The sequence below is a fragment of the Bombus vosnesenskii genome, unplaced genomic scaffold, assembly GCF_011952255.1.
Source record: "Bombus vosnesenskii isolate JDL3184/JDL3185 unplaced genomic scaffold, Bvos_JDL3184-5_v1.1 scf7180000016274, whole genome shotgun sequence".
NCBI classification, from domain to species: Eukaryota; Metazoa; Arthropoda; class Insecta; order Hymenoptera; family Apidae; genus Bombus; species Bombus vosnesenskii.
The window spans coordinates 1,652,767-1,674,601 of NW_022884343.1; the positions used below are offsets into that span (position 1 = coordinate 1,652,767).

At 34.3% G+C, this 21,835-nt stretch overlaps 3 protein-coding genes across 17 annotated transcripts; 2 read left to right on the plus strand and 1 right to left on the minus strand.

Moving 5' to 3' along the window:
* Window position 1: 1 nt before the first annotated feature.
* Window positions 2-2,360, minus strand: LOC117242362 (histone deacetylase 3). 2 transcript variants are annotated; one of them, XM_033508955.1, is made up of 3 exons: window positions 2,235-2,360; window positions 1,282-2,085; window positions 2-1,204 (listed from the first exon to the last, which is right to left on the minus strand). In XM_033508955.1, exons 2-3 carry the CDS (start codon window positions 1,358-1,360, stop codon window positions 180-182), a joined length of 1,104 nt encoding a protein of 367 aa, XP_033364846.1. In that variant the 5' UTR covers window positions 1,361-2,085; window positions 2,235-2,360; the 3' UTR covers window positions 2-179. The 2 variants fall into 2 exon arrangements, with proteins under 2 accessions (XP_033364846.1, XP_033364845.1); XM_033508954.1 differs by having other exon boundaries at window positions 2-2,085.
* On the plus strand, window positions 2,166-4,458 carry LOC117242377. Of its 5 annotated transcripts, none has more exons than XM_033508988.1 (4): window positions 2,166-2,204; window positions 2,775-2,898; window positions 2,965-3,305; window positions 3,881-4,458. In XM_033508988.1, exons 2-4 carry the CDS (start codon window positions 2,790-2,792, stop codon window positions 4,157-4,159), a joined length of 729 nt encoding a protein of 242 aa, XP_033364879.1. In that variant the 5' UTR covers window positions 2,166-2,204; window positions 2,775-2,789; the 3' UTR covers window positions 4,160-4,458. The 5 variants fall into 5 exon arrangements, with proteins under 5 accessions (XP_033364879.1, XP_033364878.1, XP_033364881.1 ...); XM_033508987.1 differs by lacking the exon at window positions 2,166-2,204 and adding an exon at window positions 2,242-2,377; XM_033508990.1 differs by lacking the exon at window positions 2,166-2,204 and adding an exon at window positions 2,242-2,377 and having other exon boundaries at window positions 2,996-3,305.
* Window positions 4,459-4,932: 474 nt separating this feature from the next.
* On the plus strand, window positions 4,933-21,418 carry LOC117242368 (sex-lethal homolog). Of its 10 annotated transcripts, none has more exons than XM_033508962.1 (6): window positions 4,933-5,235; window positions 8,740-9,242; window positions 9,318-9,493; window positions 9,581-9,694; window positions 10,491-10,651; window positions 17,309-21,245. In XM_033508962.1, exons 2-6 carry the CDS (start codon window positions 8,919-8,921, stop codon window positions 17,563-17,565), a joined length of 1,032 nt encoding a protein of 343 aa, XP_033364853.1. In that variant the 5' UTR covers window positions 4,933-5,235; window positions 8,740-8,918; the 3' UTR covers window positions 17,566-21,245. The 10 variants fall into 10 exon arrangements, with proteins under 10 accessions (XP_033364853.1, XP_033364852.1, XP_033364859.1 ...); XM_033508961.1 differs by having other exon boundaries at window positions 8,936-9,242; XM_033508968.1 differs by lacking the exon at window positions 17,309-21,245 and adding an exon at window positions 12,866-13,280 and having other exon boundaries at window positions 8,936-9,242.
* Window positions 21,419-21,835: the final 417 nt, after the last annotated feature.

Here is a 21,835-nt window from a genome sequence, read left to right on the forward strand (position 1 = left end):
ATTAAGAAAAAAGTCTTTTTAATGAATCGATGATATTTACAAGTTTTGTGTATAGTATTTACAAGTTTCGCGTCAAGAGAAATTAGTTTTCAATCCTTTGTTGTTTTATACTGGTGTAGATAGTCGGCTTCCTACTACGACGTTATTTCTATTTTATGTTTAATTTGTCCGGACTTTTATCACGATTCACTTACGTCCATTTTGTCCTGATCTTTTTCTCCGGAATAATACTCATTATTTGGTTCAACTATCTTATCAGTGTCCTGTGTATTTTGCCTAGAGTCAGGGTCAGGTTCTGGTTGCCTTTCTTCCTCTGGAGGCAATGCATCGCATGGAACATCCTGCATTTGGACACTTGGAGAGTGTTGAATCATTTTCAAGTTATCATAAACGTGTCTCGTAATAGCCTCCAAATACTGTTTGCTATTCGCATTGTCTTGTCTGGTTACAACATCAGGATGCAATGTAAAGTCTGGTGCGAAGTACTCTAGGTATTCTGTATAGGGTAGCTCATTACTGATTTGTTCATCGACGAGCAAAGAGCTTTCGTAGGTCCAGCAACGCGCGACATTACGCAACGTATATCCCCCTCCTCCAACAGTAAGCAATGGCACATTTAGGTCTCTCACGAATTTCACACATTCTCCATGACCTTTTGTGCTCAAACTAAAACAGCCAAGACGATCATTTGCGAGCGAATCTGCTCCACATTGTAGAACTATAGCAGTTGGTTGGAAGAACTCCATTACATGAGATATAACAGGCTTAAATACTTGAACATAAGATGTATCATCAATGCCTTCTTTCAAAGGTACATTAACAGAATAATATCGTCCACTTTCTGCTCCGATTTCATACATATCTCCAGTACCAGGAAAGAAATAGTTTCCATACTTGTGGAAAGATACCGTCATCACTCTATCTGTGAGATAAAATGCTTCTTGTACTCCATCTCCATGGTGGACATCTATATCTATATAAAGTACTCTAGCATGGTATTTCAACAATTCTAAGATTGCTATTACGATATCATTAATGTAACAGAAACCAGAAGCTTCAAATTTCTTTGCATGGTGCAGTCCTCCACTCCAATTAATAGCAATGTCACAGCAATTATTATTCAGTTTCGTAGCACCTTCCAGAGAAGCACCCGTGTACATGGAGCAGAAATCAAATAATCCTTCAAAAACAGGACAGTCATCACCTACGTTAAAGTGACTTAGATATTTGGTGTATCCTTGCAAGTTTTGTGGAGTCACTCTTTGTAAAAATTCAACATACTCGTCTGAATGAAAGCGACACATATCATGGGTGCTTGCACGATATGGACGATAGATCTGCATCTTCTTGTGCAAACCATAATTTAATACTAAACTGTGGATTACAGCAAGTCTGTGAGGCTTCATTGGATGTCCGGGGCCATAATGGAAATTTCCTACGTCTGGATTGTAGAAGTATGATACCTTTTTGTTGTAACTCATTTTGAGGTTAGTTTTTTGGGATAGGTTATCAAAATATGCGAGTATATACTTATATAATATAAATATTTTTCCTTCATCAAACTATATTTACAACATCGTTATGAATGACAAAATAATTAAAATTCTTCAATATTTTTTGTATATGTAATAATTAGCGCTTATTTTTAGAATGTCAGAATGTAACGCTATGAGAATCAAATATCACCCAAGTATCTTTTCAGTCAAAAGATCCATCGACTAGAGTAGAACACGAAGAATTTTACGTTCAACTTCCATTGAACAGTGAACCACAATCAACCTGATAAGATTAAAAATTATAATACTAGCACTTGTAATGCATGCACAAACATAACCAATTTTTACGCATCGCTCTGACAGTTTTTTTACTCCATTTACAAGCATTTGAATTCTAACTATTTTCCCCTAGATTTTGATCACGTGGTTTTATTTACTTCGCCAAATGCTAATTCATTAAACGTGACGATATTTAAAAAAACACAACAAACATATACTTTTGTAATACCTTTCCCATTCTTTTAAAATATACTACTTCATATAATACTTACAGTAAAACGAATATTGTTGGAATTTATCAATGTTTTTCCTAAAAAATTTGTATTATTATTTTATTATTACTTATTGTTAGTTATTTATTTTTTTTGTGATGCTCGTAATTTTAAGTTCAGTTAAGCTAAGTGCTTTTATAAATATAATTTAAAAAATGTAATGTAGGCAGAAAATTATTTTACCTACTAAATATTATAGAGTACTGTATTTGGATATTTTATAATTTTTGTATTTCGCATACATTTTGTGCATTGTGACAAATTACTATTTCTTATAAATGTACAAAAATCCGCAGTGTAATAGTGATAACCTAAAATATAATAAAGAATGTACATACATACTTATATACATTATTATACATTTTTTTTTATTAGGATGAAAAATCGATACTCTTGCAGAGAATCAAGTGGCATACTTTTCAAATTTGATCAGCTGTGAATCGAAATTTCATTGCAGTGTACAATGACTAGATCGCTCATGTTTATGAATTTTTGGGAAATTTAAAATCTCAGAAATTTACAAAATGTATATAATACATAAAAGTATCTAAAGTAGAATAGTTATTTTAATATTTAATAGATGAAATAAATTTCTATTTAGATTCTATTTCTTTAGTCATGTTCATAAAAATGTAATACTCTATAAACATCCGCATCCTAATAATGACAATTTACAAGTTAATTCTAAAGACGATGGATAAATAGGCCAATTTCCATTAATTTTCAGGATGTTTTGAAATGGATGCTGTGCCAAATTGATTTGATAGGCCGCAGCCATTCTTGTTTTCGGGACATTGGCGGTTGGCAACGACGCTTCCAACGTATTCCAAGGGATGAATCGAATACTGCAGGTTTTTTTATTATTTATCCACAGAGTGTTAATTAACATTTAAAAAGTAGTCGTTTCTATGCGTTAGAAACCGTAATTGACTGGCCAAGTAATAACAGTTTAGAAAGTATGCGGCCGGATTCACGTAGCGTTTCGTTCACGTTTCACCGGGAAGTTCTGAATGTCAAAAATTCACCGGAGATCACGAAAAAGCTGAGACGACGCCTCCAGGATCGTTTCGAGAAGGAAAAGCCCGGAGATTCCTGTAAGGAGAAAATGTCAAAAGATAAGCAAACAGGTGACCGTAGCTGGAACAATTTAAGTCTTGGAAATATGTCAGCGGATTCTAGACGTGCTCTGCGAAGCGGAGCCGAAAAGTTATCAAAAACTATATCTTCTGTACGTACAACTTTTGGAACTATTTCACAGGTGAGATAAATTCTCAAGAAAAAAGTAATAGTAATAACTAAGTTATAGATGTTCGTGCATATTTATGTTTTGACAAATATATATATATAAAACAATGGAACTTAAATAGGTATGTTTAATCTCTCTGTCTACTGCAATAAATACTTTATTTTTAGATATTTTGTATGGTTTTGTATATTATGTTCATTGTATATGTTTTATTATATTTTAATTGTCTGTGAAATTTATTTTTGTTAAATGAACACTAATAATATAATCAGGGGAAATGTCTAAAAAGTCAAAGTAAAATTCATTATCATTGCTTCTGATTTCACATCATAGTTCATATCATGATTTTCTTTTTGACATTTTAAAGTATTCCTTATTAAATATCTTCAAAGCTTATTAGCTCATTATGGTATACAATCAGAATGATTTGTTGCTTTGATGTTTGAGAGTAAATATGCAACTGCAAACTACTCATAATGCAGAAACATTCACAGTATAATAATACTCAAATAAAAGAATAGCAATATTATATTCAATAACAATATGATTGAATTCTCTAAATCAATATTATTTTATTTATTACATAGAAGTTTAAGAGTTCCACACGTAGACGTCAAAGATTGGAGGAGCAACAATCTCCAAATAGCATTTGTAAAATGCAAACTCCCCAGACTCGTTCTCGCCAGCTCCTTGGTAGAACACCAACAAAGCTTTATAGTCCTTTTGGCATAGAATCTCCAAGACATGCGTGGAACAAAGAGAACAATGAAACACCAGTGCATACTCCTCCAGGAATGAATACACGATATATCCAATGTAGGCCATTCCGTTTCACCAGAGCTAAAGGATTCTCTATGTTGAGATAAAATCTCTTTCTTTAGTTATTCTTTTCTTAAATGTTACTTGAATGATCTCTTTAATTCCCAGCAATGCATTCAGGATTGTGTGCCTTGTGCAACGTACAATTGAATTATTTATTCGATTTTAATTAAGCTAGTGATCTACTTTGACATATTTGTATCTCTCTAACATGTTATCTATGATATCAAACTACTTTACATGTACATGTAATGTATAATCTATTTATACTTTTTTATACATATTTATATTGATAATTATTATTACTGCAATATCAAATAAAGAAGAAGCATAAGGAACTCTTTAAGTCAAACGTATTAAGCAATTAATCTAAACAAGATATTTAACTTTTCAGTTATAAGATTTTAAGAAACAATAGAAATCAGCACTCCAGGAGGAACTTAACTTCCAGAAGGAACTTTAATTTCTTATCTGTTTCAAATAAAACAAGACGATTAAGAACTAAGAAATCTAACTTCTACGAAACATCAACATCTAAAAGAAACTTAAGTAATCTAACCTCTACGATCAACTGCTATCAATCTTCCTACGATTCGTTACATTTAATTGTGTATTTAATTTCTCATCTGTTTCAAACAAAATATGACATGGATAAGGAGATTGTAATCGTATATTTCCCATATTCATTATTCGTGCTTTGTTTGTCGTTTATTGCAAAGCGTCGCAGGTGGTAGTAACCTGAACGATTTCAACTCACTAGCGAGCGAAATCATCTGTGCAACGAATTTGCAGAAAAAATTTTCCATGGAGTGCTAGAATTGCATTTTCAAAGCTGATTAAAAAATTCGAAGCAATCTCGGAGCGGGAACCACGGTATATTTCATTATAGTTAGTGCGCACGTGCATGTTGGTAGCGCAGTCGTGAAAAAAGGAAAATTTCTATAAAATGCGCCAGTGCATCCGAAAAGCATCGTGAATGCGACACGACCGATACGCGAAAATGAAAAATCGCCCGCTACGACAGAAGATACTCTAACACTTAGTGTTATGTTTCGCGTACGCTCGGGATGGCCACACACGAACAAAACGAACGTATGCAAGGCAGTATGAATCCCCAAGCGGGGTAAGTTTCCTATTTAAACTTGATTTTCTTAGTTGAAAACATTTAACGTTGACAAAAAGATGGAAAAAATTGCTTGCTAACAATCTATTGCGTTTTATTAGTCATGGAATCTATATCGAGGTTAGAAATTGTGGTCGTTGTATTTTTAATACATAAAACTGTTGTTTACATATCTTAACATTATATTTTTATATCTTTTGAAAGTTTAGATGATATTTATTGTATTGCTGTTTCTACTTTTGTTTGGTATATGATAATTTGGATGAAATATCGAATTTTAGATAAACCGAAGGAACGATCGTGTTAAGTTTCCCGGAAGTAGGCTTGTGGTGGTAGTGTATAATAGCGCAATGCAGTGGCTTGAGAACTTAGGAGAGACTGGATTTTTAGAATTTTTAGAATACCTACGTATATAACGAAATATTGATATTTAAAATTATTATTAGTAGACTGCGGGCTTTGATGCACTATTATATTTTTATGAACATAATTAAGAAAACATAATTTAAATAGAAAGTTGTTTTATCTACTAACAATAAATATTATAATAATTACCCTACTTTAGATATTTTACATAATTTTGCATAGTGTATGGATTCTGCAGACCTTTGCACCCTTAAATTTCCTCCAAATGCATAAACAGCTACTAATAATTAGGCCGAAGATTTTTATGCATTTATGCAGTATTTTAAGATATAAAAATGCAGAGAATCTATGAAAAAATACCCAATATGAAAAAACACCTATATAAGTATACTGTTTTCTATATCTTCTCTTATATTTGATAGATAAAACAATTTTCTACCAAGGTTCTAGTTTTTTAAATTACTTTCTCCAAAATACGTATTTGCATAAAAATTTGCAATTTAGTTATTAGATACGTTATGTACTTATTTTGAGTAGCGTTATCGCCTTTTTCCCTTTTCTTATATGTAATATACGTATAAATAGGACAAGTATAATGCAGATAAATTCCACCGATTAAAAGAGTAACCTCGTTTCCTGAAACAAAATAGGGTGTAAAAGAAAAATGACGGTTGTGCGACCCAAACAAGAACAAAGTATGTCGGTTCTGGTTTCGTAAAATCTTACTGCGATAGGATTGTACAAGCTTTTTCAATATCACGTGAAACTCAAGCTGCATAGTAAAGTCGCGCGTTACATTTGCGATGTTCGCAGTTCCTTATTGGGAGGCATTGCCAAGGTATGTTTAACAAAAATGTGTTTGCAAATTTAGTTACACATCCATACACAATATATAATAATAGTGTTCAAAGAATTAAATTTTCTGTCTTTCGCGTAGAAATGGTACATTAATTTTATTTATAAAATCGCGGCTATAATTCTTTTTAACTATTTTCTGTATTAAGTGATTATAATGAACATTAAGAACAGAATAATTTTGAAAACTAGTAGTCATAGATTTATTCTATTTAAAAATCGACGTCGAAAGAATAGAATAATGAGAGAAATTGGCATAGGCTCCGGATTCGTGTAAACATGCGCCAGAAATTTAGGCGGGATGTCCCGCTCTATGCGCATCCCCATTGTACTGGGCGTTTCATTTGTTAGGGAGTTAATATATGTACCTAGTAATACATATGCATACATGTAAAATTTCGATAATAATATTAGATCAATTGTGCAAAACGGCCCTGTACAGAGAAAATATTACAATTTTTTGTGAAAAGATTTTTGATCAAACATAACATATATTTGATATTTACATAAATTATGTCTTGTATTTTTAACTAGAACTTCTAACTTGTGAGCTTACTAATATTATTAGTTAATTGAGGTCTTGCACCATATGTATGCACTTGTAAAATTGTGTTCGTAATATCAATTCAATCGTACAAGACAGCCCCCTACAGTGGAAATATATAACCACTGTAAAAAAGTTGTTAATCAAGCATATATAATATTATTGAATATTTATATAATAATATTTTTTACTTCTAACTACAACTTCTAATTTTTAAATTTACTAATATTATTAGTACTAACGGAGAGGTATTTCCATTCTGGTACTAATAATTATAACGTGTACATAGTGTATTATAATATAATTATAATTACTATATCTAATGTAATTATATAATATATTAATAATATTAGTCGGTAAATTACTGTGCTAGAAAGGTCTTAATAATATTAGGTACAGATTTGAAATGTACCAAAGAATTGAAACACTCTGTAAGTTTGTTCGGAGTAAGAGTAGCGTAGTGGGGTAGCGTGCCGCGAGAGGGTGCCGCGCGAGGCAGGTCAGGGCTGGGGCTCAGTACGTTTGCGTACGCCGTGTCGTTCGCATCGTGTTACGTTCCTCCGCGATTCTTCGCTCGCTAACTACTCCATTTCTCTATGTATCGAGCCCTTCTCTGTGAAATCAACTGAACCACACTAAAGACCATCGACGTATGATAATCAAGTGTGTGCATTATTCGTGATGGTGCAACGATTCGCTTACATAATTGTTGGCGTGCATTAAGCCAGAGAGTTGCATATACGCGCGTGACACAAGTGAGAGTGAATGCACTGCACCTTTTCGCTGCTCTTCTCCCACTATACACGACAGTTCTTTTCTTCACATCTTCTTCCCGCTTCGGTATGTATATCTTATTTCCACACTCCCATATAACCACTCATTAAACTAAGGTTTATATCTTCAGGTCCGTCTGTCCTTTTCCTTCGCCTGCTCTGGTGCCCTCTTTTCCTCTCACTCCCTCCATATTCTGACAGCTTGGTCGATTCACGAATCTGCCGGGCCTTTTCCCCGGGCTTCTTCAAAATAAGGCCAAAGGGTTACTTTCTCTCACTCAACTCCTAATTCTGATTTCCTTCTCTCTTTTTCCCTCCATTATTTTTCTTTCTCCATCTCTTTCTAGCGTTGACTCAGCCGTTACATTACCTCGAGAGAATTCATCACTGACTCGCTAATGAATGACAACGAAATGAAGAAACGCGTTCTCAAGTCGCTAATAAAAATCGAGCACGAGCGCGTAAATAATAAACAAAACCAGACACAAGCGATCGAATACGCGGAAGTTCTCGTCAACGAAGCGTGCTCTCCTCCCCCTTTTTTTTCACAATTCGATGAACGTGCTTACGAGTAGAGAAACATTGCTACATTGAAAAATAGATACCCTCGTTCTAGGACACTTTCACGGGTACTCATTGTTAAAATCGTATTAAAATGGAGCTAATTTTTTAGTCAGTTTGTCCATTCATATACACATTTATCACCTCTGTTACATTTTCATGTAAAAAGGTTATGATACATAAGCATTTTATATAGGAGTACACTAGTATTTGCATTATATCTGGAAATTGAACTATTATATGTTACTTTGGTAGCTGTTTGTTAGCTAAGTGATATCTTTCTGTTTAGTTTCACGATTGACATGCTACGTTATTGGTTTGATTTATATTGGTTTCATTCATGGCTACTCTTGCTGGTTCCGTTTTGTCCTTACTTGCCTTTGTTTGTTTGTTTCTGACACACAGGTCTGGCATCATATACATATATGTATATATGCAGATTTATTTTCTATTTATTTTCAATTGCTTAAAGAAAATGAGAGCATTCAAAAGCGCAGACAGAGCAACGATCATGGCATTGCACGGGGAAAACGTAGTAATGATTTTGTTTATATTTTTTGTATTTGCTGACCCCATCAACGATTATGCTGGGACGTATCAGGTGGAGTACGCAGCAGTCAGAGCCACAGAACTCACAGCCAGCAACAACAGATCAACAAGAACCACAGAATCAAACGGAGAGTCAGAAAATAGAACAAGAATTTACCAAAATGACAGATCAACGGGAGCAGCAACCCCAGCCACAACAGCAGCAACAGCAACAACAACAACAAACCAAAGGCAATGAAGAACCAAGAACGAATTTGATCATCAATTATCTTCCACAGAGTATGACAGAGAAAGATCTTTATAGTTTGTTTGTAACTATCGGACCTGTGGAATCTTGTCGTGTTATGAAAGATTATAAAGTAGGTGCATTACATGAAACTATAATCAGTTTATATATTTTTACAAGAATCTACATTTATCATTTTATTTTATAGACAGGATATAGTTACGGGTTCGGCTTTGTTAATTATGCGAAAGCAGAAGATGCAGCCACTGCTATAAGTACTTTAAATGGACTCCAAGTCCAGAATAAAAGGCTAAAAGTGTCTTTTGCACGGCCATCTGGTGAGGAGATCAAAGAAACTAATCTTTATGTAACAAATTTGCCAAGGTATATTATGATATTTAATATAAATTTATCTATTAGTAGATAAAAATTGGAACGTATAGTAATGATATTACATCATGTTTGTTTCAGAAATATAACTGAAAGTCAAATTGATGATATATTTAGCAAATACGGAAATATCGTGCAAAAGAACATTTTAAAAGATAAGCTCACTGGATTACCAAGGGGTGTAGCATTCGTGAGGTATGTTTCTTTCACTTTTGTAGCATCCCATTCTCAAAATCATCTAGTACTATCAAGTAGTCTTGCGAAAATGTATTACAAAGAGACAGTTCTATTTAGCATTAAAAGGCAAATTGTCATGCTAATGAAAAATATAAGCTCATACTCCTTGGCGCATTGCCATTCTTGTCATAATTAGTAACATAACATCCCAAGCTGGTAACAAACTACGATGGAAGTATTCATAGAAATGTATTCTCCATGTATTGGTTGATCAATTACATTTTTATTGTTTTCATTATACGTACACCATGTGCTTAGAAAATTGGAGCAGTTATTAATTGACAGATACAGCTGTTGATACATAGTAGACAAAAACTGCCTAGTCATTATGCAATTCGTATCCGCGCGTGTTAGATACCTGTATTTATTTTCCGAGATCTTTGGTGCCAAATTATTTTTGTACCGTTCCTCTGCCGTTTGTTTCACTTGCATAATTTCGATTTACCGACCACTGACCTAGTTAGCCATCGTGAATTGTGCATGCAACTAGATTTCTGGTTTGTTGTAGGAAAATAGTCTGGGAAGTGTGTCAAGCATCTGGAAATAGAATCGAAACTAGTTTGACAAATTTCTTAATTTTGGCAGATTTAAGGACTCGTTAACTCGTGTTCTATATAGCACGCTCTAGATAGTTCTTTCAATCTCAACCTCATACGTTATTACATAGATCTGGCAGGGGTTACTCGCGTCCATTGCCAAGTAAACCTTTTTGGTTGATTTTTAATGTTTGTTTCTGGTTACTGTGTCCCTATAGATTTGACAAGCGGGAAGAAGCACAAGAAGCAATCGCACGACTACATGGTACGATACCAGAAGGTGGATCAGAGCCACTTAGCGTAAAAATCGCGGAGGAACACGGAAAGCAGAAAGCGGCATACTACGCTGGATGGCAGGCTGGTTATAACCAGAGTCGAGGTAAGTAGTTTCGATTTTCTTGATAGACAATTAGTCTTGCCCGAGTTTCTTTCGTTCTCAACCTGACAGTAGAAATTACTTCCTTGAAGAACAAATTGTAAAAATACAAATTTCATAAAGAACATTATGTATTATAAATCTTAATTTGTGAATAATTATGATATTTGATTTTTACTGACAGGTCAGATCTGCATTTTGGCTTTCTATGAATCTTACTAAAATCGCAGTAAACCATTGTTTTGTTATCGGCATATTGTTGAACCGTAGAAGCACTAAGATTTTGAAAGATCATTTTTCCATAGAACACATCTCTATTTATTCCTGTCTCTATCGTTTTCTCTCACTTTTTCCTTAGTTCCTGATTTTTTCAAATTGTCGTGTTAGTTTTCTCCGTTTCTTTTCTTTTTCTTGCGATGATACGCGCGTAATTGCGAGAACAGAGGGTAATGGTCATTGTAACAAATTTTGTAACGTAGTTGCAAGGTGTACAAAATTTCTATGTCTATCTGAAACACGTTGTCCAGGATGCGAATGATCTCTTCTAATTTGAAATTTTTCTTCAAAAGAGCGTTCGCATCATTGACGGCGTGTAAATGTGAGATCATGTCTAACATTTGAATTGTTTGCCAGATATGGCTGCATCTAAATCAATGTACAGCGAAGATTGAAAATGCTGTTTGCGTTCTAATGCGCGCAACGAATAATGCAGCAGATTCTCTGCGAATGTGTGGAGACACGTTTCTTGTCGCGCCTGTTTTGTTTCTCTGTGTTCTTTCTGTTTTTGTTACAAGTTTTTTTGACTTTGTGCGCATGAGATTGTTTCACGTGAAATTGAAAAATAAGAAAAGAAAGAAAAAGAAAAAAAAAGTAAGAAACATAGAAGATCTCTTCTGACAGTGGTGTTCAGTTGATGAAAGAATGAAAAATCTCCTTGCAGACGGACCCAAAAGACAGTATTAATGAAACAGACAAGAATGCAAACATGTAGTGTCGCTGTGATAGAAATGTTTTTGTGTGTGATGATCTTTAGTGGACAAAAAGCAAGAAATGAAAAGAAAAAAAAGACTGAAATATGTCGTATCCTGCTAGAATCAGTGGCAGCTTGTGATTATTGAAAGAAAAAAGAGAAACACTCGCTAAGTTGTATTCTGCACACAAGGCTGGTTTTTTAGAAGTTTGTTTTTTTTGGACATTGCCTGGTCAACGAAATTGTAACTCTGTTTTTCTAGTTGCCGATGCTGCTGTTACTATGTTGATTTTGCCTCATCGTTTCTCAAATTTGTTCAAACCATGCTATGGAGCATCATCCTAGTTCTATACATTTTTGTGTCAGCAAATTATTGTATAATTATGTACGTCTTTAAGCTGTTTTTTGTACTTTCTTTTGGTAAGACATACCGTTTCGTATTACATATACATATATGTTTTGTTACTTATTTAAGACTTTGGAAATACATTTTCTGTTTAAGAAGATATTTGTTGCTTCCTCTTATGATCCTTCAATGATGAACGTGCGTGCGAGATACTTGTTTTTTTCTTTTTATGTCTTTCTAATTATAATTAATTAGGGCTTAAGGTTTTTTTAAAACACAAGGAAATATGTATGTTCAAAGGAAATATGTACGTTCTGAGTAGGATTCTTCGTAACACGATGTTTTGCGATTTGTTTATACACTGCTCAAAATAAGAATATTTTTGAAATAATATCAGAGAACTACATAAATTAATTCATCAAAAGAATATTATGTTCCCCGTAGAAAAGAATTTGGAGCAGTATATAAAGCACGCAGCTCTCCTGTCACATAAGTTGTTGTATGCCTGCGAATAATTATTATTTAATGAGCGTCGTTGCTAATCTATGGTTAGTTCTGGACAGATTGCATTTGCAGAAACGTGTGGCTTTGACAGAAAACTTGCTCAGTGCATGGCTGTGTCCTCTTTCAAGCGATTATCATATACAGTAGTGGACAGATGTATTTAGATAAATAGTTTCCTCTTCATACCTGACATTCCATCATATTTAAAGGTCTAAGTCTAATTTACTAGGTGGATAATACGCAAATTAAACGGATATAAAGAATTTTTAGGCTTACAAGTGTTGCACTGTCCACCTATTTTAATGAAACTATTTGTCCAACTGCATTTGTCTCCAAGTGTTTCGTATAACTCTTTAACATAAATCATTTTCATTTCTATGCTCGCCAATCCACAAAGGAGAACGTCTGTACCCAACCAGGAATAAATACCAGCGTTATGCGCATTACCTTTATTAAAAGAAGAACGCAATTTCTTGTTTGGTACTCGTTGTTACCCTTGCAGTTATGATACTATGAATTCCTATTGGTGTAATGAGATTGGCATGATTAAGTGCGCTTAATACCAAGCACAATTGTTACTACCATTAATTGTAACTGGAGAAAACAGATTCTTAGTCAAGAGGAACAAACTGTTGCTTTCTGATTCAATATTTTAGGATTAATTCTTTTTTTCTATGTGAATCCTAGCTTTATTCGACTTTGCTTTTGTATTATAATAACAAGATGTAAAGTTCCTCAGGCTTAAGCCTGATCTTAACACAAAGCACAACTGTTTGTAATTCAATAAACAACCACACAATTTGCTCAACGAATGTAAACGAGTACTTTGTAATCTATCAGGCAAGAAGTCTGTGGTTCGAAGACTCTCCTCCAATAAAGAGGAGCTTTATGATACGGTTTTACTGCTAGCAGAGTTTGATTTAACACTTTGACACAAAATATAGAAGACACTCATTAATTAATCTTATATCGTATCAAAGATAACTGCTCAGAAAGTTGATTAACTGTGTTAACAATGGATAATAGTGTCCAATATTTTGATGGTCAATGTGTTGAACAAGAAAAAAGAGGACGTTTCTGGGTTTTACTTAGATAGAACTATTAAGTAATGCCCAGTTTAACAACTCTGAATAGCTAGACGAGTCCTTCCTTGCAAAGGTTGCACAATTTTTACGACTGTCCATTAATCGATACTTTGTTCATTGTGTTCACTGATATCGATTTCTCAGTGGACTGTATAGATAGTAAATATATATTCATATATATATATATATATATATATATATATATATATATATGAATATCAGTATATTCATTCATCCTGTAAGACGAATCGCGACTATTTATTCTCATTAGATAAATTATACCTCGTCTTGTAAAACTAATGGATGAAATTTGCCGACGAAAATTGTCTTTCTAAAGATAATTCGAACAGTAGACAAGCGAATAGGCTTGAGAAGAAGCATTGTATTTGGTGATATGTCGTTGCTGAAGCAACAATATTGAACGAAAGGAAAAATGGCAATCGTCCTTTCGAATTGATCGCCATTTTTCTATGTTATAAGGTTAAACGATCTTCGCTGTTACTAACTTTCGTCCTTTTAATGCTAAATACATAAATATAAATATATATTATATATATATATATGAATCGGTCGAGAAAAAATGGTGAATTTCGAATTAGCTAGAATATATGAGAAACACACGTATCTCCTACGACCCTGACAATCGTTCCTTTTTTTAGTCGACTTTTCGCGACTGTTCGAAGTATAATTATGACGTGGACGCTTTCGATATATGGTCCGTATTGACGTTAGAAAATAATAGATCTCCCTTGGTAGGAGGTACGATTCATCTTGCTCCTATATTAATAACACGTTCAGGTGCATGATCAAGAACGGGAGTGCATGATCTTTTTTCGCTTGAATAAATTGTTTCTTTATTTACACAAGATTCAAATTTATTTATATAAAATTATATATGTTATAAAAAATTGAAATTGTAATAATAATGTGGATGATTAACATAAATAAATATGATTAGTATTGAATAGTCTGTAGAGAAATGATTAGAATGGTTGGCTTCTCAGTAAGTTAGTTTAGAGTTCAGTTTCTGCAGATTAATAAGACATTTTTCAATTAATTTTTTCAATTATTATTATTCAGATGTAATGTACTTGATAAACATAAGATATGATTTGACTAGCGAGAATGAATTTAATTAAATTAAAATGAGTTAATAAAAATCTGGAAAAAGCTTGAAAAATGAAAATAATAATCAAAAGAAAGACAGACTTTATACATAGGATTATGCATTCCCGATTGACGAAAAATTTGGGATTTAGAAAATAGAAACTCTTTAGGAATTTAATATTGCGAATGCGCTGGTATTTGAGCCCTTTGCACACAATTGCGTCTGTTGTAAAATTCCTATCGCTGCGAAATTCGAATTAAAGAACAAGTAAAAGACAGACGGATCGGTCGCTGCGATAGGGCTGAAAAAAGAGGAATGGTAAAAAAATAGGAAGCTGGGATAATTTAACACCGAGAATTTAATTAGTACTTAAGTTAGTCGGGTTAATGAGTAAGATTTTCAAATATTCCTTTAGAATATATTCATGTTATGAAATGATCTCACGTTGTTCTTTCCAAAAAAGAAAAAAAAAAGAAGAAGAAACCGAAAGAAAAAAGCATTTGAGAGGAATAAAAATCAAAATGGAGATTATTTCAGAAAGATATAAAAATTCCCTAGGAACTCTGGTAATAACAATAAAATTTAAAAAGTAGAAACGATCGTTCCCATTGTCGCAATAATATTGAATGAGAGCAATACAAATGATTACGTTTATGGATGAAAGAACGACGCGAGTGTCCAGTGTAAATAAATCGAAATTCTAATTTTTAACTTAACATGTTAAGTAGTAAATTGTAAGGTCTAACGGATCGAAGATTGTGCGAAAATGGTTATAATCCCGAAGTCTAGTAGTGCTAACGATGGCTGTGATATGGAATAAGGAAATAACTAACGAGAGAATGAATAAAAGAAAGAAAGAAGTGGAGTATCCGGGATATACAACGGATAAAAGCTTACTTCTCTTTTCCTCGCTCTCTTGCTTTTTCTCTTCTCTCTCATTCTCTTCTTCTTGAGTCGAAAAATCACCAGAAAAATTCATCATCCAATTCCTATATTAAAAGTTTCAAAAATTTATTCAGAACACGTGAAAATATTCCTCTAGAAAAATTGTAATATGTGGAATTTGAAGTAAAAATTGGGAAAAAATGTCGTAAGAATTTATCATTTATCTAGAAAGATTTTTACAGAGTAACTTGAGAGCGACGAAATTGGAGGGGACAGAGAATTATGTCTCGGTTGAAAATGCCTGCGACATTCCCAATAATATATTCATCATCGTATTTTTCTTTTTCTTCTACCGAAACGAATATTTAAAAAAAGGAGAGAAAATCGAAAAAAACACGGTTATGCGATCAACGTTTTACTGTAATTAATTGATCTCACTTTACCGAAAATTAGATTCGATTCTAGCGTTTAAAATGATCGACATATTTGCAAGATGCAGAGTGAACCGGAAGTGGCGCTATCATCTGCAAAATAACGCCCCCCCTCCCAACTATTTAGAACTGATCGTAATTACCAAGCACAATTTTTCTCTTGTAATTCATTGTTTTAAGCGGAGAAGATATTTCTAACATAACCTAATTAAGCGTTTCTTTTCGATTTCCAGTTCACTCTGCGCATCTGTAAAGAGACACACGCATACATGATACACACACAGGACACGTTACATTGATATAGTAGAGAACTACAACTATGTGGTATATGGGTAGACTAAACGACAATTGTACGAACATTTCCATTTAAGAAAACGTGTGTTCAACGCACGAAATACGTGCGTCGAGTCGTATCGAGAAACTGGCCTAACAACATACTTATGGCTTTTGTGCTGATGATATCCCACTTATCCAATATAGTTGATTCCGATATATCATCATTAGACTGCGGATTTTTATTTACTTATGGAAGATTTGAAGGTTCAAACATGCACACCATGCATATAATATGCAAAAGTATCGGGCTACCTCGTAAGTAACACAGCTTTTCTGACAATTAAGTTTAAAAGAATGAAAATTGTTACTACTGAAGTTTTATAAAATTGACATAAAAAGCTTCAGAAAAAGATAAAGAATTATAAGAAATAAAATCATACTGATTAATTGTACTGGTCAATTGCCATCATGCAATGTTTTATTTTCATTTAGTATACAAAAATTAGCGACCATATTACTTATGAGATGGTTTAATATATAGAATATTCGTATTTAAACGCTAATTAAGCAGTACAGTATTCATTATAATATTTAGTACACATTTGAAACAAATTTCCATTTAGGTACCATTTCTTTAGTTATGTTCATAAAAATCCGCAGTCTAATCATCATTATTATCCCACTCAACAGAGAGGATACTTGAATTGCTTGAAAAAGAATAAACGAACGGGAATCATAGTCATCATCAGGACAAAACACGACAAGTTTGCTCGAGATTTTTTCAGACACGCCCCCCGCATAAGTATCTCATACCTTTCTTATTCCTTGTTGCTACACGGGTCTACGTGATTCTGTAGTCGCTCGTTAAATTTGATTAAAATGATTAGAAACGAACAATCAGCATCTGTCCACTTTATTCTATACACCATCTACCTGTTTATGTATATTCTTGCCGGTTTCCTTTAGAACTATTCCATTCTTAACCTGGAAATTAAAAGAAGAATTTTCATTTCTAAAAAAATTATCAATGATACTGATTAGTGAAATGTTTTCAGGTGCTGGAGGTGGCCTGGGAGGTGGAGGAAGGGGCAGGGGAATTGGTGGACCACCAGGAATGGGCATGGGTATCAGTGGAGGTGGGCCAGGAATGTTAGGAAGAGCGGGAGGTGGTTTCGGGCCGCGTGGCGGGCCACACAGCAGCTTCCTCGGCGGAAGTGGCGGCCCTGGCGCCATGAGGATGGAGAAGATACACCCACATCGCTTCAATCCTATCGGTATGGGTGGCGGCTACGTGCAGTCCCACTTCTGGTGACCTAGCGTCGTCGACGACCTGGCTCGCAAGACAGCACCGACTATGTATCTTTCTTCGTCCGACCGGAGACCAAGCAGCGACGACCGTTGTCGTTCGTAACTCTGCCGAATAAGCATACGTTACCCTCGAGCGATCGTGAAATCAAGGAGACACCATGAAGACGCAACCAGGATCGATAAAAGGCTGCTTCGATTAAACAGTATAGAGACAAAAAGACACACAGGGTATAACTTGAGCAGCCTAGCGTCCTTATACTACGACTTCCCTCATATGTCTCCAACGACGTTCAGCTCGAGATGCTTGAGGACTGACTGATCAAGGATGTGTAAATTATTACGCATAGTATTTAATGTTTCTACGTGCCTGTACCAAAGCTCAGAACACCTAGTATTGTACATCCGGCGATGGGTGTTCAGTCGTTAGACTTTGTTAAAAGAACGTCTCTCGAGGTCTTGCATATCGCCGAAGATGTTGTCTTGAACGCTTCGAAACTGTGTGTCCATTCGAAGCCCTCCAAATAACGTAAATAAGTAACGTAACATAATCATGAGTGTTTAACGAGGTTAAAGATCGTAATTGTTGCATTGTGTCGCCATCAGTTTCTGCTAATTATTTTGTTTCGAGGTATTCAAGAGTCGCTAGAAGGAATAGCGCGAACATTTTGGAACGATATATATCAGAAAGAACGTTTGATGACGATAGGAGGAGAGTATGATGCTGGACCCATCGCTATTTCTACGTCGCTTTTTATCGTTAATATCTTATCCCTCTTTTCCGTATCTAGCTTTAATATCTTCGTTCCATTGTGCGTTTAAATTAATTGGCGTTCATTACCGCCGACAAAATAATGATCCTCGAATGTTTTATTGCGTTAAGGTACAAAGGGAAAGCTAAAAAAATGAAAGAAAGAACAAACAGGAAAAAGAACGTTTGGTTATCGAGTCTGTGCCCATGTTATGCTGAGCTTGGTCGAGACTCGGTAACAAAGTTACGCTGTGCTAAATTAGCTCTGTTATCGCACCTCTGAGACCGTTGATAGACGAATTCTCGTGAGATTCTATCTTTCTTGCATTCGAAACGCGAACGCGATGCGAACAACCCTTTTATCCTGACTAACATTTAAGGAGATTGTTGTGAGGTATACTGCAGGCTAAAATCCAAGATGTTTTCAATAACGGACAGCAAACTGAACTGGTACTCGATACTTTGAAACTGTTCATATCAACTGTTTCAATTGCAAATAGTCTTGCAATGATTGTTTCAATTAAGTTCTACCTAATCTTACAACTTTTACTCGAGTCCTGTAAACATATATTTTAATGAATAGACTACGAATATTCAGGCATTTATGGAAAATTTATGAATGCAAAGATACACATAATAATAGGGGAAAGTATATAAAATGTCAAGAGTAGTACTCAAATGAAATTTCTGTGTAGAATCCATTTCATAAAAATTTGCATAAATATTCGTAGTCTATTAATGAATTCTTACCTTGCTTAACACTTAATCAATCGCACGCGCCACAGCGAGCTATACGTTTCTCACCGTAATGGACAAACCAACCTATACGCTGTCTATTGCGCATTTTTCCAAATAACGTGGACTATTATTCACTACTTGAAAAACAAAGAAGTCTAAAAATTATTTAAGTGGTCAATTATATTTTACGGTAATGATTTTGTTTAATGATTTCACATATTGTTTATATAAAACATCAAATTAAGAGTACATATTGAAAGTATAAAAAGATATAGGTAAAATTAAAAACATTAAAGACGACTGAAGATAAATAACACGACTTGAACGTGAAATTAAAAATTCATAATGTATCTTAATATTTTTTTATAGTATGGTATCATTCGATTATAACTTTATCTAGTCATAACTGATAGCGTAACTTTTTAATTAATTTTAACACCACTAAATTGGTGTATTTTATTGTATACTGTACTTTATAAAAGCAGAAAAGGTGGCGCAATTAATTGAGAACAATTCCAGGTAAACAATATTTGATCACAACAAAAAGAAAAAAGAAAACACGTTATTAAGGTCAAAATGAGAAAGCTCCCCGTTCGGTTATGCAGCGACGTATTTTAAAATGGGGAGATCTCCCTATTCGGTTGGCTAAGTGTTAAGCTAACAAACATAGATGATCAAGTACCTGTTGATTATTTTGCTGTAATCCTAATCAAGTACCTGCCATTAAACTGAATCTTTGCAAGTTTGTTAACAAGTCAGATAATTCTTGTATTTTTGGCCAGCAGAGTGCCTCTTATTGTAGTTCAATTTGAATAAGGATATACGATACTCGTGAAACAGTGTTTCTCTTAGCTTTGATCAGCTTCACGATCGCTCGAGTGCTATGAAAGCCAGCAAGAGGCTGGCTAAACCAGAAGCCTCCTTTTTCCTTGATAGTTGAACGTTTTAATACTTTTAAATGAGGAGGAAACGGGAGGCACGTTGAGGGCAGAAGCTAAGAGTTCTACGTGTTGTTGTACATTTTTTTTTTAATGGTTCTAACTCTTGAAACTTTATCGAAAGTTTAACGTTAAGAAAAAGAGTTTTTATCGGAGTCAGCGTATAAGGAAACTGTGTTTCCTACGCTCCGAATGGCATTGGACCACGGTGGTTGCGAAATAACTTTGTTGAACGAAGCCTTTTAGTTTCATTTTCCTCCTAGAACTCCGGCAAAATATTGAAAAACAGCTTAGCTTATTTTTGTATGATTAAGAATATGATCCGTAGATCGTCATTCTTATACGTAGATCGTTATATTTAAAAAGTTCCAAAAAAAAAAAAAAAAAAAAAAAAGGAAACGAAGAAAGAAAATGCAAAGCACCACCGTTGTCCATAGTATCGCCGCAAATTGTACATAACTTGTAATTGAAATTACGTCATTATCACGGCACGTCGTAGACAAAAATGAGACTGACTTTTTATAGGTGACAAATTTTACGCGAACAATTTTAAACATTGAAATTGCCTTATTATTACCATCGCAAAATAATCGCTAAATCTTTCTTTTTTTTCTTCTACGTTCTTATTTCTCATTTCTTCTTCTTCCTCTTTGTTTTATTTTTTTTTTTCTTTTAAATTAATCGCAGCGAAGAAACGGAGCTAATCCGTTTATAGTTGCAACTGCATTCACCGCGGGCATAACAGACATTGCACTTTATATTATTCTATGACGAACATGTAATCTCTTTAAAAAAAAAAAAAGGGAAAGATTGCTATCACGTTACATAGGAAATTGTTTTACTTTACCGACGGAATCATTAGAATTTCCGTAATCGCTAATGTCATTTTGTTAACAACATTCATACGATCACATACTCTCTTTCTCTCTCAGTCTTTCTCTCTCTCTCTCTCTCTCTCTCTCTCTCTCTTTAATTGGTAGTTATATAAGAACTAATTATTTAAGACGAAATAAAATGTCTGTAAAAAAAGAAATATGGAGAGCTCTGCTGGTTGTGTGTTTGTTGATAGAGGACGAGAAAAAAAAACAGTCAGCAGATTGTTCAGAATGCATGATTATTTATTGTGGTCGCCTAAAGCCACGACTTACCACTTTTTTTCTCGTTTTTCTTTTTTTTTTATTTCTACACCCATGTACAAAGAACAATGAAAAAAAAGTTCAGTAATTGTTAACGACGTGAATGAAGAGAAGAAAAAATGTTCACTGATGCGATTCACTGAGTACGGTGTTGCCCTTCAAAAGGCAGCTTGCGTTTGTAAAGCAGCAAAGTGCCCGATGACGAGCCGCAACGTAGCCAGTTCAGGATCATTTCCACAATTCCAGAACACTCCTTGTGACAATACTGCAAGTAAATGCAAATTATTCCCCATTCAATGCCCAATTATCACTGTTCAAATTCCAGATTCAGACTTAAACACTTTTACATGCTATGTAGAATTCATTTTTGTCACATTGTACACAGTAACACTGAGATGTTGGAAGAAGGATCAGAAACAAAAATCAGCTTGGTCCATGATGTACATTCTAGGGAGATTGTCTTTTGACTGAGTGTTCTTGTGATTCGAGCAGGAATTTTATAACTGTTCAACTTGTACACCCACAGGATGCTGCGGTTTAGAGATTAGCCCAGCTACTTGCAAAGAGGAAACAGGAAGGGGCGGATAGCTGCACAAGATATCACTTTTGGTAGATTTATAGCTAAGCACAACAAAAGATATGGATATTTCTTTCCTCATAAATTCCAGGCTGAAATAAATGAAATGTACGATTTTCTGCAATTCTTCCTACGAG